This window comes from Canis lupus, chromosome 13 (genome assembly GCF_011100685.1).
Source record: "Canis lupus familiaris isolate Mischka breed German Shepherd chromosome 13, alternate assembly UU_Cfam_GSD_1.0, whole genome shotgun sequence".
Lineage (NCBI taxonomy): Eukaryota > Metazoa > Chordata > Mammalia > Carnivora > Canidae > Canis > Canis lupus.
In genome coordinates, this window is record NC_049234.1 from 10,352,851 (window position 1) to 10,369,454 (window position 16,604).

At 41.6% G+C, this 16,604-nt stretch overlaps 1 protein-coding gene across 13 annotated transcripts in view; it reads right to left on the reverse strand.

The window, feature by feature from the left end:
* SYBU (syntabulin) overlaps positions 1-16,604 on the reverse strand; it is a 108,878-nt gene that overhangs the window by 12,820 nt on the left and 79,454 nt on the right. The window contains exon 1 of one of the 13 annotated variants that reach the window (XM_038555360.1): positions 39-174. The exons of the other annotated variants lie outside the window; for them this stretch is intronic. Coding sequence (XP_038411288.1) covers positions 39-132 — 94 coding nt within the window. The 5' untranslated portion in view covers positions 133-174. Of the gene's footprint in view, positions 1-38; positions 175-16,604 lie in introns of those variants that run through there. 13 annotated transcript variants of the gene reach the window in all.

Here is a 16,604-nt window from a genome sequence, read left to right on the forward strand (position 1 = left end):
CCTCCCCGCCTCTCCTTGGGGCTCCCCGGAGGGCACACTGGCTCGGCAAGTGGCAGGATTCCAGAGCTGCCCGGCTCCCGGCCTTTTCCTCAAAGCAAACAAGAGAAGGTGCGAGAACAAGAACGGGGACATCGTTTCATAAACCCCGCTGAGCTGCACAGTGCGCTGGTTTCCTACAGGCCGACCTTCCAGCAGACAATCGGCGGTGACCCGAGGTGGGGGCCTCTTCCTGCGCCCCGGGGCACTCCCTGGACAACAGGGACGCGCTGGCCCCAACGTTAGGCGCAATGGAAAGCATACTTGTCGGCCCAGAGTAGTTTTTCCAGGGGAGTTTATCTTTGGGCTTTTTGCAGTCGGCTAGCCATACTCGCTCGAATCCGTCACGTTAGCGTCTGGAGATAATCAACCAGTTAGCAGCAGCTGGGAAGAAAGCCTGGGCTCCAGATAACGGCCTGAACCGGCGCTATCTGATCAGTGACTCTGACTGCAGCTGCTGTTTTTCTTTTTTTCCTCTTTTTTTTTTCTTTTTAAATATTTTATTCATGTGGGAGAGAGTGTGAAAAGGAGAGTACAAGCAGGGCGAGTGGCAGAGGGAGAGGGAGGAGCAGACTCCCTGCTGAGCAGGGAGCGGAGCTCGATCCCAGGACCCTGGGATCATGACCTGAACTGAAGGCAGACACTTAACCGACTGGGCCACTCAGGGCCCCCAGCTGCTGTTTTTCTATTGAGAACACAACGGTGACTAAAAGCAGGAACTGAACATTTCCAAACAGGATGAAGAAAGTTCACAGCAACAGTGATAGAAACTGTGAATTATGCTGTGAGGTGAACATTTTAGTTGGGGGCGGGGTGGGGGGGTGATGGTGGGGTGGTTTGTGCAGGGAGATTGTTCATTAGTTTACAAAAATCACATCAGACTACAGATCTGTATGTAATTAGAAACATGCTCTGTGGCCAAATAATATAAATTCATTTTTAAAAAGATTTTATTTATTCATGAGAGACACACACAGAGAGGCAGAGACATAGAGGGAGAAGCAGGCTCCCCGTGGGGAGCCCAATGAGGGACTCAATCCCAAGACCCCTGGATCACGATCTGAGCCAAAGGCAGATGTTCAACCACTGAGCCACCCAGGTGTCCCCATTTCTTTTTTTTTTTTTTTAAGATTTTATTTATTCATGAGAGAGACAGAGAGAGAGAGAGAGAGAGGCAGAGACACAGGCAGAGGGAGAAGCAGGCTCCATGCAGAGAGCCTGACGTGGGACTCATTCCCAGGACCCTGGGATCACAACCTGAGCCAAAGGAAGATGCTCCACCACTGAACCACCCAGATGCCCCAATATAAATTCATTTCTAACAAAAAGTTACATAGTTCTGAAATGGTAATGATAGAAAAATTCCACGGGGTGCCTGTGGAATTGAAGGAGAGTGGAAGAGGCAAAAGAGAACAAGTGGGAAGAAGGAAGAGAGGATTTAAAAAAAGATAAAATTCCATATGCTTTTGGAAAATAAATCTAGGTATATAATTGTATTTGACCTTATCTGTCAATTCCTACCACATGGTTTGTGAGTCTTCTGGTCTAGAACTCAGAGCCAGCTCACATTTCTGGGTTGAAGAAAATATGAATAATCTAAATCCTTTGAGTTTCTAACAAGTAGTGAACAATAATGATCATCACATTAGTAACTATTTATTGAGGGCCTTGTAGGCACTAGGCCCTCTAGGACACGTTTTCTATTCTTTGTTAATCTTGACAACTCTGTAAGGCAGACATTAATCTCCCTATTCTACTACTGAAGAAATCAAAACTGATTTGTCCGAGGCCTGTGGGGGATAAATCCTGGCCAGGACCAAGTCCCCACGCCACTTCTCCATACCATGCTGCGTCCTCTGGAAGGCCATGGGAAGAAGAGGGGCACGGGGGAGGTTCCTGGGTAAGCTATATACTACCATCTCCCTAACTGCCAAGATGATGTAGCCAGACTGGCCCACCGCTGAACAGATCCTCTCACTGACGGGTTGTAGCTGTTTTGCTAGAAGGGAAGACAACAGGGAGGCAGAAAAAGAAAAATCCCTTCCCCGGCTCCCAGGTCCTCTCAGGAAGTTCAGCCTCTTCTGGGAAAGACACCAAAAATGACCCCTTAACATAGATGACAGCAGTGAATCCTAATTCCCAGCAGAATTCTGGAAGACTCTCTGTGTCTCTCATGAATAAATAAAATCTTAAAAAAAAAAAAAATAAGAAAGAATTCTGGGAGAAGGAGGGTGGCAATTTATCAGGCCTGGGACTGGCGATTCCTTCCGGATTTCAGAGACTGTCTAATGTTGTTATGAGCTCCCCAACTGTAATTAGTTGCCTCTGAGTAATGCTCTGGCTAAACCGAAGTATTTTACTATCTCAAGGACTCACGATTGGTAGTACTATCCGGCAATATGCTAGTCCTGACAGCCTAATTCCGCCAGCCTCGTCAGCTAGTAAATTATCAGGATGCTTATTAAGTGATAAAAGCAGACAATTTTCAAAAAATAGATGCTGTGGTTGCAGCCACCAGGTTTGAGATATTATTTTCTAACATAAGATTATGATTCTGAAACACCCAATTTTCATTCCTGAAAAGAAACACAAAACCCCATCAATTATAACTTAACTGCCTCAATAAAAACAGAAATTCTAAAATAGAAACAGACCAGACAACTGCTGAAAATCCATTTTCTCCTCAGGATGCCTTTGGTCTGTGCTAATTACTCTGAACTGAAGGCACAAGTTTGTTCTACACTTTATTGCTATTGGAACTCAATATACTGACCCTTGTGTATTGGCAGGGCCCAAGTTTCTTCCTATACTCCTCTAACTCACCTTCTACACTCTGAAGGAGGTTAGAAGACTCATTCAGGAGACCTGGCGGTTGCCCTCACTACTGAGCGACAGCATAGCGAAAAATGTCTATGCTACTTATGCCATTTCACTTTGCTATGTTTTAAAAAATATTTCTAGTTTGGTTAATGCAATGTAAAGTCAATACACCCTTTTTATGGGATACACAGATAGGTTAATTTTACTACATCACCTGATATACATATTCTTCCCATTTACTAACAAGGTAACTAAGAGAATGACTGGAGACCTGAAAGCTCCCCATTTATCGAAAAGACTCAAGGATCAGAGGCTCTCTCTATTCGTTTCCTTTAAACAGCATGTGTAACTAGGTTACTGTTGCGAGGGCTGTAGGTCAATGCTCATCTGTATTATTCAGACCATACAAAGAGAATACCTAACACAGGCCCTGAGTCAGAGACCCCCAGTTCAAATCCCACCACTACCACTCACTAGATGGGGGACTTGAGGCAAGTTATTTCACCTTTCTGTGCTTCAGTTTCTAAATCTGCTACATGGAGATGATAATCATGGATTCTGCCTCTTAAGGTTATTGTAAGCAAAGAACGTGTGCGTGTGTATATATACAAATACACGCGCACACACATATATAAAGCGCCTGATTCCCTGTAAAGTCACAATAAATGTTAGCAATTCTTCTTCTTCTGCAAGGGTTAAAAAGACAACTTTTTTATACATTTCCTTTGTAGAAAATTTAGAAAATAGCAATGATCCATAGGACAAAGTGTAGTCTATTGTCCCATCACCAAAAAGTAATCATAGTTAACCTTTTGATATATAATCACTCAGCATTCTTAGTTAATACATTACTATGTAACCTAATTGCTTTTAATATGTGAATATCTTCAAAATATACTCCAATTTATTTTAGATATATATATATATATTTTAATTAATTAATTTATTTGAGAGAGAGAAACAGCAGGGAAAGGGGCAGAGGGAGACAGAGAGGGAAAACTCAAGAAGACTCTGTGCTGAGTGTGGAACATGAAGCAGGGCTCGATCTGACAACCCTGAGATCATAACGTGAGTGAAAACCAAGAGTCAGACACTTAACCAACTGAGCCATCCAGGGGCCCCTACATTCAGTTTTATTTATTTATTTATTTTTAAAGATTTTATTTATTTAAGAGAGAGAGAGAGAGAATGCAATCATGCAAGCAGGGGAAGCAGAGGGAGAGGAAGAAGCACAGTCACCGCTGAGCAGGGAGCCTAATGTGGGGCTCCATCCTATAACCTGAGCTGAAGGGAGACATTTAACCAACTGAGCCACACAGGGGCACCTACATTTTGTTTTATTAAATAAAATAATATATACGCTATGTCTAATTTTTCTATCATTACATAGTAACACTCTGCCAAAAATCATCCTAAGCATATTTATATAATCACTCATTTATTGCTCATGATAGTATAGACCCTTTGAGGTAGGGACACTTATCAGTCCCTGTTACAGATGAGATAGAGAAGTTGAGTGACATGAACAAGAGGTAGAGGCAAAAAAAAGAAAAGAAAAAAAAAGAAGTGGAGGTAAGACTTGAACCTAGTCTGTCTGACCCCCGGGTCCAGGCCTTTAAATACAGGCTTAATGTTCAATGGATATCCCTGGGGCATGCAAATTGACATATCTGTCTACTATTCTTTTTTTTTTTAAGGTTTTAAATTTTTTTTGAAAATTTTATTCATTTGAGAAAGAGCAAGCTAGTAGGGGAGGGGGTAGTGGCAGAGGGAGAGGGCCAAAAAGACTGAGCTAGGAGCCTGAGATCATGACCTGAGCTGAAGTCAGACTGTGAACCATGTGAGTCACCCAGGTATCCCTCCTTGTCTGCTATTCTTTAGAATAAATGCCTGAAAGAATTTTTAAGTCAAAGGATATGCTCAATTTCAAGAAATTTAATATATATTGTGTTATATGTATTTTTGAGTGTCATTAGCCTAAAGCAGTTTTTGTGGTCAAGACTATATAGATACTGGAATGTAAATCTCTGAGGTCACAGAGAAGACTCTGACAAAGCCCAGGACACAAGAGTTGGCTGTTGATGACTTGTGTTTGAACAGCAGAAGGGAGTTTTATTTTTATTTTTAATTTTTTTGTATATTTTTTATTGGAGTTCGATTTGCCAACATATAGTATAACACCCAGTACTCAGCCCGTCAAGTGCCCCCTTCAGTGCCCGTCACCCCATTCTCCCACACCTCCCCTTCCACTACCCCTTGTTCGTTTCTCAGAGTTAGGAGTCTCTCATGTTCTGTCTCCCAATCTGATATTTCTGAAGGGAGTTTTAAATGGCGTTGGTGGAGCAGGATTCCAGGACAGAAAGAGGTGAATGAACTTGATGATCTGTAAACTACCTCTCGATTCCACTGTCTTGGTGACTACACGTCCTGCAGCAAAGGGTGAACTCCACCAATAAGAAGCTCTTCTCACTGGTCACCAGAAACTCTGGTGGTTTCTGTTTGGTAGTTCTGCTGGATTCTCTGGAGAGGCATTACTATTATTCATAATGTTAGGGTAATGAGCATTCTGTGCATGTGATGGTCAGGCCAGAAATTAGAGAAGGAAAGAAAAATGGAAACATTAAGAGTATGCGCAAAAACTGATAACTAAACTTATTTTTTTGAAGCACTGCCCGCAATCTGGTCTCTTAGGACATTATTATTTTTGTTTTCAGGAGACTATGGAGTCCTCAGACATCAGAACATCACAAGCCTCTGAAAACCGAGTCTACTAAGCTGTGTTAAGCCATTCTAAACCACTGATTGAAGCAACCCCAAGCTTTCCTTTATCCTTTGTCATTACAGAGCTATCAAATTAATTCAGGTTGGCCACCTACATCCCCACCTCAAATAGAGGCAGCAAATTAAAAAAGGAAAAAAATAAAAACAAAAAAATAGTTCCCCATCCCTTCATCCTCTTCCCCTCCCCCAACACACACACAGATACACAGATCTTTTATTTAAAGGTCTCTAGGGGGAGAGGAGCCATTTCCACTGAAGCCAAGCAGAGCTATTAAGAAGCAGCTGAGGCAGTGGACACATACAATTACAGAAGACACTATTAAAGAAGAAAAAAAAAAAAAAAAGCTTCTCTAAGGTAGATTCAGTAGAATGGACTCGTAGCTGTGAAGCTTTGGGGCACCCAACCAATGAATCCAAGAAATGCTTCACAAACTAAACAGGATTTTTGTTTTAGTTTCTGAAAACTATTCTCTAAAACTCCTATAGGTTATTTATTTTAGAAAAGGAGTATTTGATCCAAAGATCAATATATTGAAGATATATACACAGGTTTTCTTGCATTTCAGAAGTCTTCCTGAAAAACTCTAAGTATTGTTTTCATTAATGTCATAATTACAGAAAGGGTTTATCTTCATTATGATTGATGTTCAATGAATGGAGCCATCATAAATTTAAAAGCATATATATAAACAAAAACAGAAGGAAGTTCAAATTTAAAGTATTTGGAGAATAATTTTGTATTGAAGAATCTGACTATACAACAGCAATACTGCTTATGGGAAAATAGCAAAGACAAATAATGAATTGAAGGAAAATGTTTACAATATATGACAGACAAAGGGCCAATCTCCTTACTTTACCAAAAGCTCATACAAAAATCAGAAAAAAAAAAAAAGAACAGAAAAATGGGCAAAGGACATGAACAGGCAGATGGCAGATAAAGAAAAATAAATGATCAATACACATGAACAGCCATTCCACCTCACACATATTAAAAAAATGTAAATGTAAACAAGGATTTTTTCTTTTTTTTAGTTACAAGGTTAGTAAAAAATTTTAAAAATCAAGGTTTGATAATACTAGTTCTGTTGAAGGTTTGGAAAAAAACGCTAAGAGTCAGCAAGAGTCTAAGTTGGTATAACATGTGTAAGAAAGAAAGCTGTACTGCTAGGAATTGTTCCTGCACAAAAACATCAAACAAACAACCAAAATGCTCATCAACAAGGACCAGTGAAGTCAGGGGGTACAGCAACCTAGGAGAATACTCTGTATCATGATAAAGATGGCATGAACCTGGGCATGCTGGAGTGAAAACATCTCAAAGCCCTGTTGCTAGATTAGAAAAACTAGATGCAGAATAGGGGGTGAGGCATGTCTCCTTCTTCACAAATGTATAATTAGCTACATACATAGAATGTTTTTGTTGAGAGATTAAAAAAGGTCTGTTAATATTGGTTTCCCTTGGGAATGGGACAGTAGGGATCTAAAGGGACTCTCATCTTCATTTTATATCTTTCTGAGCCATTTGGCTTTTCTAACCATGTGCATATTACTCTTATTAAAAAAATAGGATACACTAATAATTATGGACAATTGATTTTTCCTTTGTAAAAAATCTAAATTTTTTTTAAAGAAAAAGCATTTCATAATAAAAGCAATCCCACCATTTAATGTAAGTATTAAGAGGGCTTTGGAGTCCAGTCACTTGGGTTTGAATCATGCCTCTTCTACCAAGCTCTGTAAAGGCTTGGCAAATTATTTACCCTTTCTCTGCCTTAGTTTCCTATTCTGTGGAATGGAGATAAAGATATTAATAATAAGTATTGTTAAGAGATTGTAGGAATTAAGCGAAGCATGCAAAGAAGTTAGAATAGTGCCTGGCACATAGGAAGCACTCAATCTATGTTAGCTATTATAATTTCTTATAATTTCTAGTTAGAACTATGGGTACAGTGGCTTGAAGGCTAGAAGAGAGCTTTTAAACATCTTTCCCTTAAAAAGCTCTGTGAGACAAAATGCCTTACCTAGTTAAGTCAAACATTTTTACAAACATTCTTTACAAAAGCTGGTTTTCCTTCAGCCATTTGTCAGTGGAGAGTATGTTTCTATTTTTTAGTTTGTGTGTGCATGTAAAACAGAGCACATCTAAAAAATCTGTTGTCCTAAAACAAAGTCTCCTTGGCCTCCTCCAAAAATCTCTAGAGTTGCTCCTGAGTTAGAACCCCACCTTAAGAAAGCCCCAGGGAAAATGCACATAGGTTTACTGATCTCTTCTCACCAAAGGCCAGTCCTCTAAGCCAGGTAGCTTTGAAGGTCTGAGAAAGGGAGGGAAGGAGCACGGGAAAGGAGGCCCAAGAGGACTGAAAGCGTCAAAGACAGCTCCACCTGTTCACTCCCTGATCTTGGGCTGGCTCCACGACCTGTCTTGGCAGAAATACAGAGAATACACCTGCTGACCAAAAAAGCAGATAAATGATAAAGTGGGTATAAAGAAACTTCAAGAAAGCAGGGGGAAGTGAACATTTCCGACAGGAACCCATGAGACATCTAGTCTCCCTTTGCTTCACTCTGGGGAAAATTAAGACTATGCATTGGCCAACCTGAGCAGAGTACAGGAAAGACAATGGGTGCTGTTTGGTTCTGTGGATGACCACCCAACTTCCCTGGGCCTGCTTGATCAGTACTAAATATGTGGCCCTCTTAATTTACCAGAGATGGCCAAGAAGAGAACCCTAGACAAGAGATCCAGCAATTCAACCCAAGGCCAACCAGGTGCCTCTGGGATCCTTTATAATCACTACCACAAACTACCCAGTATCACCAGAAGGAGGTGCCAGCCTGCAAAATCACACACCAACAAGCTATACATAAAGAAGGCAGTATAAATTCTGGCCCTCTCTCTCAGCAGCTACGCGTTCTTGCCTAAGTCATTTTAACCTCACTAAAACTTACTTTTCTTATTTATGTATGTAAGTATGTACATTATATATGTGTGCATGTATATATTTTTAAAGATTAATTTGTTTAATGAAAATTAATTAACATCTGCCAAGTCTTATGTATCAGGCCCCACTCTAGGTGGATAGCAGTACTTATCTTGGAGGATTGTTAAGTTGAAATAAATGTAAGTGAAATGCATGGGAAGTGCTTGACAGTTTCATAAATATTCATTTTATAATTATTATTAAAAATGCATTGATTCCTAAACCTTACTGTGGGAAGAGATCATCAGGAAAGTTAAGTCATAGTGCAGATTTCTGGGTAACACAAAAGTTCCAGTTCAGAAGGTCTGGGGGGAATCCAGGAATCTGCATTTTCATTAATTACCACAGATGACTATGTAGCCAGTGGTCCCAGACCACACTGAGGAGGCGACCTTAAAGATAAAGAGCAGATGGAATCTTCCTCCAGGTCTGATCAGATTGCAAGGACTTTCTTCAATGGTAAGCTGAAGGTCAGTGAGCAGAAGTTGACATGGACCAGCTACCACATTTGTCAAGGACAAAGTGCGCAAAATAGAAGAATCTAACTTCCAGAGTGGCTTGTCCCCTCAGAGCTCTGCAGAAGCACCTTCCTGGGCTAAATCCATCTTCAATCCATCTTCTCCCCTGTCCCTGGGGAGACAGGGACATAGACAAGGCACACGTTGTCTGAGAACCAGGCCCAGGTCCAGCCAAACTCAGGCACACTTGGTTTGCAAAGCCAGTGGGATACTTAGCAGTTGGTCCACGGTTTCAAGTCCTCATAATCCTGTTTTCAAGAGGAGGGGCTGACCAGTTTGGAGCTGGAGGTGTCAAATACCACTTGGCAGAGAGAATCACCTCACAATGTAGCACGCTCCCCGTTTGGATTATCCCATCAGCCCTACCTTGCTGCCTTTGGTGTGGTCGATGTGTTGGTGGCTGGTATGCTGAATGGCGCCAAACCACACAGGCACACGCCATCCCCATGCTGAATCAGCATTGGGGGTGAACCCTCTGGCAAGTGGGCAACTGTGTCCCACTGCCTTCCACTGAGCAGTTCTGGGGTGGGTTACATCCATTGTGGCCATGAACTTCATCCTAATTGATTACTTGACTATTTTGGGAGCCTGGATATAAGAAAAACAAATCCTCCCTGAAGAATTTTCCAGACTCTCATATGTTCCTTATCTTTAATTTCTTGTCAAGTTCACTGAACTGAACTTTCTTCTGCCCCTTTAAACAAGCTAGCTGGAGAACCTGCCGCTTCTATTTAAGGAGAAGTGTTTATTCAGCGTTTACCAAAATGAAGTGCCTGCCTCCGTGTCTGGCAGGAAAATCTACCTCAGGGAAAAGCCATCCTCGAGGTGGTGGGGTGGGATTAGAGCAGGGGTGTCCTTGTGGGGGCAGTTAACAGGGGAGGAAGGCGGTGATGACATGGTAGGAAGAGAGAAATGGAGACCGAGAAGCCACCAACACTAAAAAGTCAGAGCAGGGCTAGGACTGAGGTGTGTGACTTTAAGTACAGAGTATAAGGGAAAAGGAAAGGATGAGTCTTTTTTGAAGCCACCTCATCTTCCCCTCCCAGTGAAGTGGTGTTGTCTGCAGGCAGTTTGAGACTGTGAATGGAACAAAACACTCACTTGTTAGGAAGAGATGACCTGATCTACTGCTTGCTACACAGACCCGTACCACCACTCTAAAACAGTATGGTTTTTTATTTTGTTTCACTTTTTAAGAAGATTCTATCTATGTATCTAACTATCTTTGTATCTATCTATGTATCTATCTATTTTTTTTTTATTTATGAGACAGAGAGAGAGAGAGAGAGAGGGAGAGCTCCAACGGTGGGAGGGACACAGAATCTCAAGCAGACTCCATGCTGAGCGCAGAGCCCAATGGAATGTCCAATCTCACGACCCTGAGATCATGACCTGAGAGGAAATCAAGAGTCAAATGCTTAACTGACTGAGCTACTGAGGCTCCCCTTGTTTTATTTTGTTTTTTAACCTCTGTTCTGTCGGAAGCACCATTTTCCTATTTGACTCTAAGACCTAAGAGACCTGGCTGCCTCCCCTCATCCTCCCCACCCTGTGGGCCAACCTCCAGGGCACACCACGCAGTGTGGATTCTCCCCTCACAGGCCCCTCCCACCTGAGCTGTGGTGCTGGGGTTGGGGGGCAGTGTGCCACAATCCACATCTACACTGACGCCGCCTGTCGCACTCGGCCGGCTCCCTTCACTTTCTCAGCAACACTGACCCTCCCCTTCCTGTACTGGAACAGTCTGCCAGAGAGTTACATCACTGGACCTTGTCAGCACTCAGCCATGCTCCACTTCTAATATCTTGATGTGCTTTCCTCTCGGCTCATGAATGATGTATCCCCTCTCCGTTTCTCTCTTGCATTTTCAATCTCTTCAATCTCTCTTGCACTTTCAATGTGAAGTTGTTTCTCTTTGCTTTTTATGAGGTGATAGGATTTAGTAGCATCAATTACCAGGTGTGTGACCTTGGCAAAGGCACATAACCATTCTGTGCCTCGCTTTCTTCTATAAAAGGGAAAAGATAACAGTACCTATATCATAGAGTTGTTGCAAAGATTATATACGCTAATATATCAAAAGGTAGTGCCTGGCACTCAGTAAACACTTTAAAATACTGCCTTTATTTTCTTCTTATGATCACCCTCTCTGAACCACATCTGGGTCCCAAACACATCTGGCCAAAATCAGGGAAAAGGACTTGGAGCAGGAAGGAGGAGTGAGGGCAGGCTGTCCTCTTGGGTGTGAGTAACAAAGCTAGCATGAAAATAGAAGACGGTTCTGACAGAGGGTGGTAAGGATTCTTCCTCCCCACTTTAGATCATAAATCAACGAGTAAATCTGAGTAAATCCTCGGCTCTGGGCTGCATCAACCGCTCTCTCCAATTTCACATGAAAGCCTAAAGCACACTAAACCACAGAGAGAGCTAACTACCGAACATTCCCATAGAGGCTGTGGGTCGCATGCACGGCGGAAGACAACATCTGCACAAGGGCGAGATTTCATTAGTTCATATTTGAATGCGCCACAGCTCTTTGCACACCTAGCAGATGTCCAGTTGAGACACTGATCCTGCCGTCAGAAAGGGGCAAATGCCTTAGGAGGACACAACTTGGTTTCTAAAAGAGGTCAACAAAGGGAAATACTACTTTCTTCTGGAAGGATTAAGATTCTGTGGAAGAGGCTCATTGAACTAACTAACTTTCAAAACTAGTGGGCATGACTATTCAAGCCCATTGCACGGGGAGTGGTGGGGATAGTTGTCCAGGGTGAAGGGAACAGCACCGGAGGGAGAAGCAACATCAGGGAATGAGACCATAAAGGCAGTCCAGAGGCCAGTTAGTTGAACGTCTTTCTTATTGTTTTTTTTAAGGTTCATTTATTTATTTATTTGAAGGAGAGAGAGCGTGAGCAGTGGGGAGGGGCAGAGGGAGAGAGAGGAACCTCAAGCACTCAATACTCAATCTCATGATCCTGAGATCATGAGCCAAAACTAAGAGCTGAACACTTAACTGACTGTGTCCCCCAGACACCCCTAAATGAGCATCCTTCTAAGCCACAGGCCCCAATGTTTGTGTTTGGCAATAAGTTTCTCATACTGGACACAGTCTTTATTTTCTAAAATTTCTAGCTTTGCTTCTCTGAGAAAACATGTCAACATGTTACCTTCCTCAGAAAGGTAAAGATCAGAGAAAAGGAACAACATGGTTTTCCTACCCCAGTGATACCACAGCTATGGTTTCATCTGAAGTGAGTCTGCTGGCAATCTTCAATGGCCTACTGTTACCCTCCCTTAGTGATATTCATGCAGAAAGAACCAACTGGACCAACAGAAATGAGGGATGGGACAAAGTGGCAAAGACTTCAAGTCACAGTGCTGTGTGGGAACCAAGCATGGGTCCCGAGAGTGACTTTTCATTATTTTCGTTGTAGAAAATCTATGAGTCACAGATGCACAGACTTTCATTAATCAAATTCCTTGGTTCTTGACACACTTTCATCATTGGCCCATGTAAGATTACCTTTATTTTAGTTCTTTATTGACCAATTCATATGAGCCAGTATTCATATTTATTTATTATTGTACTTGTGTTTTTATTTCCTTACATTTATTATAGTAAATGAAGAAACCACCACCTATCACAAAACCTAGAACATCGACACTAAATTATATCTACCTCCTCATTCTATCTCCTGTTCACCATTTCCTTGCTTTCCTTTTTATAAAGAATGATCATACCTATAAGTATTCCTAAAAAGTAGATTCTTTTTTGTTTTCTGTTTTGTCTTTCACTTTTTAATAAACAGCCTACTATATATCTATAATCTTTCAGGACAATTTGCATTCAAAATCATATTGCTAAGATTCTCCATGCATCTGTAGGGCATTCATTTGACTACTATATAATATTCCATTGTATGACTTATACCATCATTTATTTCTTCATTTTCCTGATAATGAGAAAATGAATTGGGTTTATTCCAGTTACTCATCTAGCCAGAGTTTCCATTCTGATAAACAACTATTTGTATTTCCAGAGGCACAAGTCTCCCAAAGGAAAAAGCCAAAAGAGTAAATCCACTTGTATGTAATATATTCCATAGACAAAAAAGAAATGCTCTATGGATCATTTGTCCTTCCATACCTGTCCCTCTCATTGTCATGGAGAATCAAAAATTAAAAATAAAACTAGAATCTCTGCTTTATCCTATCCCAATTTTAGGATACAACATGCCTAAAAGTGAGCCTTCATTCTTGGGTCATTCTGACCCTGAGTAGCCCTCAAAGATCAGGAATTCCATGACGTTACTTTGGGTTTTGTTTAAGTTACTCCACGACCTTGCCCCTTAGCCTCAGCAATGAGACCAGCTCATGGTGGTAAGAAGATGACCCAGAGTTACTGGATTATGAATATAACCTCACTGAGAGAGAAAATCCTTGCTCCAGGGTAGGGAGTAATGGATGCAGATGCCTTCCTTAACGCAACCCAGAACTTGGTAAAATACCTAGTTCTAAAGCCAAATGCTGGGGTTGCGTCACAGGGAAGGGAAATAAATATCTGAATTTTAAGCCAAGCCCCACTGTTTTGGAGAAGGGGAAGAGACTGTGTAAAAGTTTCTAAATTGAAAGCAACAGCCCTGCTTTGGAAATGTTAAAGCTAAAGTAAAGATTTCTATGTTTTGATTGTCACCTAAGTATCTCCATGTCAGAGCTGATGATTTGTCACTTCCTAGCGAGGTTTATAACTAGGTCTGTGAAGCAGGTCAGGCAATTATAGAGTAGTTTTAAACCATCCTTTTGTCCTAAATTCACCAATCATCTCAACCCTCTAAGATGGTGGTTCTAAAAGTGTGGTCCTAAATCCGCAGCATCAGCATCACTTGGGACCTCGTTAGAAATGCAGATTCTCAGACAACACCCCAGACCTACTGAGTCAGCAACTCAGAGACAGGGGTAGGGCTGCATATTCTGGGTTTTTAACAAGCCTTTGAGGTATCTGTACACTCAAATTTGAGAAGTACTGCCCTAAGACATCCCGGATGAGATCCTTCATATGGCATATAGCATAGTTCCTGCATAGCTACCTCTGAGAAACAGAGCATCAATCTTGACTGTGACTTAAAATAGAGCTGTACGCCATAGTATACATTTTGAGAATCATTTTCACACATTTCACATTCAAGATGAGTCAATTTCTTAATCTACTTGGCATAAATCTAAGTGTTACTAACCATGCTTCACATAACTGACAGTATATCTCTAAGAGCAGCAGATAAGAGCAAGGTCTAGCATTGGTAGGGTCTGAATTCAAATATCTGATCTTTAATGACAGTGTGACCGCAGGCAATCCCTTGATCTCTCTGAACCTGAGTTTCCTCATTCCAAGGAGGGATTGAGCATGCCTAGCTAATGGGATCACTGTGGGAAATAAAAGACGAACTGGGGACAACTGGTGAACTTCTCATCATTGTTATATTGGCCTGCTTATCCATGTGTTTGGTATGTATTGCTAAACACTTATGTTTCTCTAAGAATTCTTGCATAGAGCCACTATAAATGTGTGTGTGTGTATTTTTTTAATTACATGACTTAAATAAGAAGGTGACCCGTTTCTTACATGACTAACTTCTAATACGGGTGACATAGTTTTTATAGATTACTGTGCTTCTGTCAGTAATGGTCAGAAATGGCTTATCAAGTTCACACGCTATTCAAAGTGGTTTGCTTGTATTCTTAGTTAATTCTCACATCAAGCCCATGAGACAGGTCCGGTTTTCTTCTTATTTTACAGATGAGAAGAGGAAAGCACAGGTAACTCACTTGTGGTCACACAGCTCATAAGTGGGCAGCTGGCATCTGAAACCAGGTGTACCGCCTTGAAAAATATCACAATAATAAATGCATCAAAATATGCCTTAAACACTAAGAATGCACACCTGAATGGAACTTCTAGAGTTGGGGGAAATATGGTTTTCTCCATAAGTGTTTGTTTGCTTGCTCTTGCAAAGGCCGTGCTGAAACCTTTGAAAATTCATTTACAAACAATCTGTAGCAGGTTTTTTTTTTTTTTTTTTTTTTTGTAGCAGAGGTTTTAACAAGATTATCACCATTCTGCTCTGCTCACCATCCCTTATGGAGAGCAAACAACAGACCACACTAGCTAGAAGACTTTTTTTTTTCCAGCACATTAACCCTTGGGACTGAGCCATTCATGTATTTTCAACAGAGATAACAGGATTAGATTTTCATTTTTTTAAAGGTTTTATTTATTTATTCATGAGAGCCACAAAAAGAGAGAGGCAGAGACACAGGCATAGGCAGAGACATAGGCAGGCTCCCGTGGGGACCCTGAAGCAGAACTCGATCCCAGGACCTTGGGATCATGACCTGAGCCAAAGGCAGATGCTCAATCACTAAGCCACCCAGGTGCCCCTGGATCTTCATTCTTAAATGAAGAGTGAACATATTGTGAATGTACTTAAAAGAATATTGCCATTTGAAAACATCCAATAAAAAGGGGCTTTTCATGATGCAATCTGAAAACTACCTATATCCATGTCACTTACATTATTTGCTGAAAATACACATTCACTCATATTCCAGGGTTGACTGAGGTTTCTTCATATCATTCCCATAATTCACACTTTTACAAACTGTCCTGGTGATCTTTTACACACACTAAAGTATGAAAAATACTATAAATGGCTCTTGTTTTTAATATTTAACTATAAACCGCAAGCCACCTGCTCAGATCTGTTTTGTAACTCCGCGCTCCGTCTGCTTCTTCCCATCCGGAGGGCTCCATACCAGGCCACCAGGATTTCTCGCCCAGAATTACTGAAACTGCCACACACTGTGCCCCAGCTGCTCAACGGGGCCTGAGCACTCCATCTTCCACACTGCTCCCGAGCATAAATCTCATTAGGTGACTCCCCTGTTGAAACCTTCTAATGGCACCCCATGTCCTTAAGATCAAGTCTACGTTCCCTGACATGATTTACAAGCCCTTCAGAATCTCTTCAGTGGCCACTGCAGCCCCGGCCAGTGCAACTACCACCATTTCCTAAAGGCAGCACAACACTCTGTGGGGTCCCAGTTTCCACATATGCTGTTCCCTCTACCTGGATTATTCTCCTGTCCCTCTGGGCCTGGCTAACTATCACCTGTTCTTCAGGTCTCCAGCCTCGAATTTTAATTCCTTCCAGGAATGGAATCCGGTGTCCCTCCTTTATGCTCTCACCCTACCCAGAATTTAAGAAGCATTCATCACATTCAGAGCAATGCCTGTTAGTAATTTCCCAGCACGTCATCAGCTCCCTGCAGGCTTGCTCATCACTGTATGCAGTGCCTAATGCAGCCTGTAGCACACAGTAGGTGCTGTTGCTTTGACAGATTTCACACCATTAAGCGTTCTCCACTCTTGGCATTCAGCAATGGCTCCTGGAAAGGCTCTGCAAGTGAC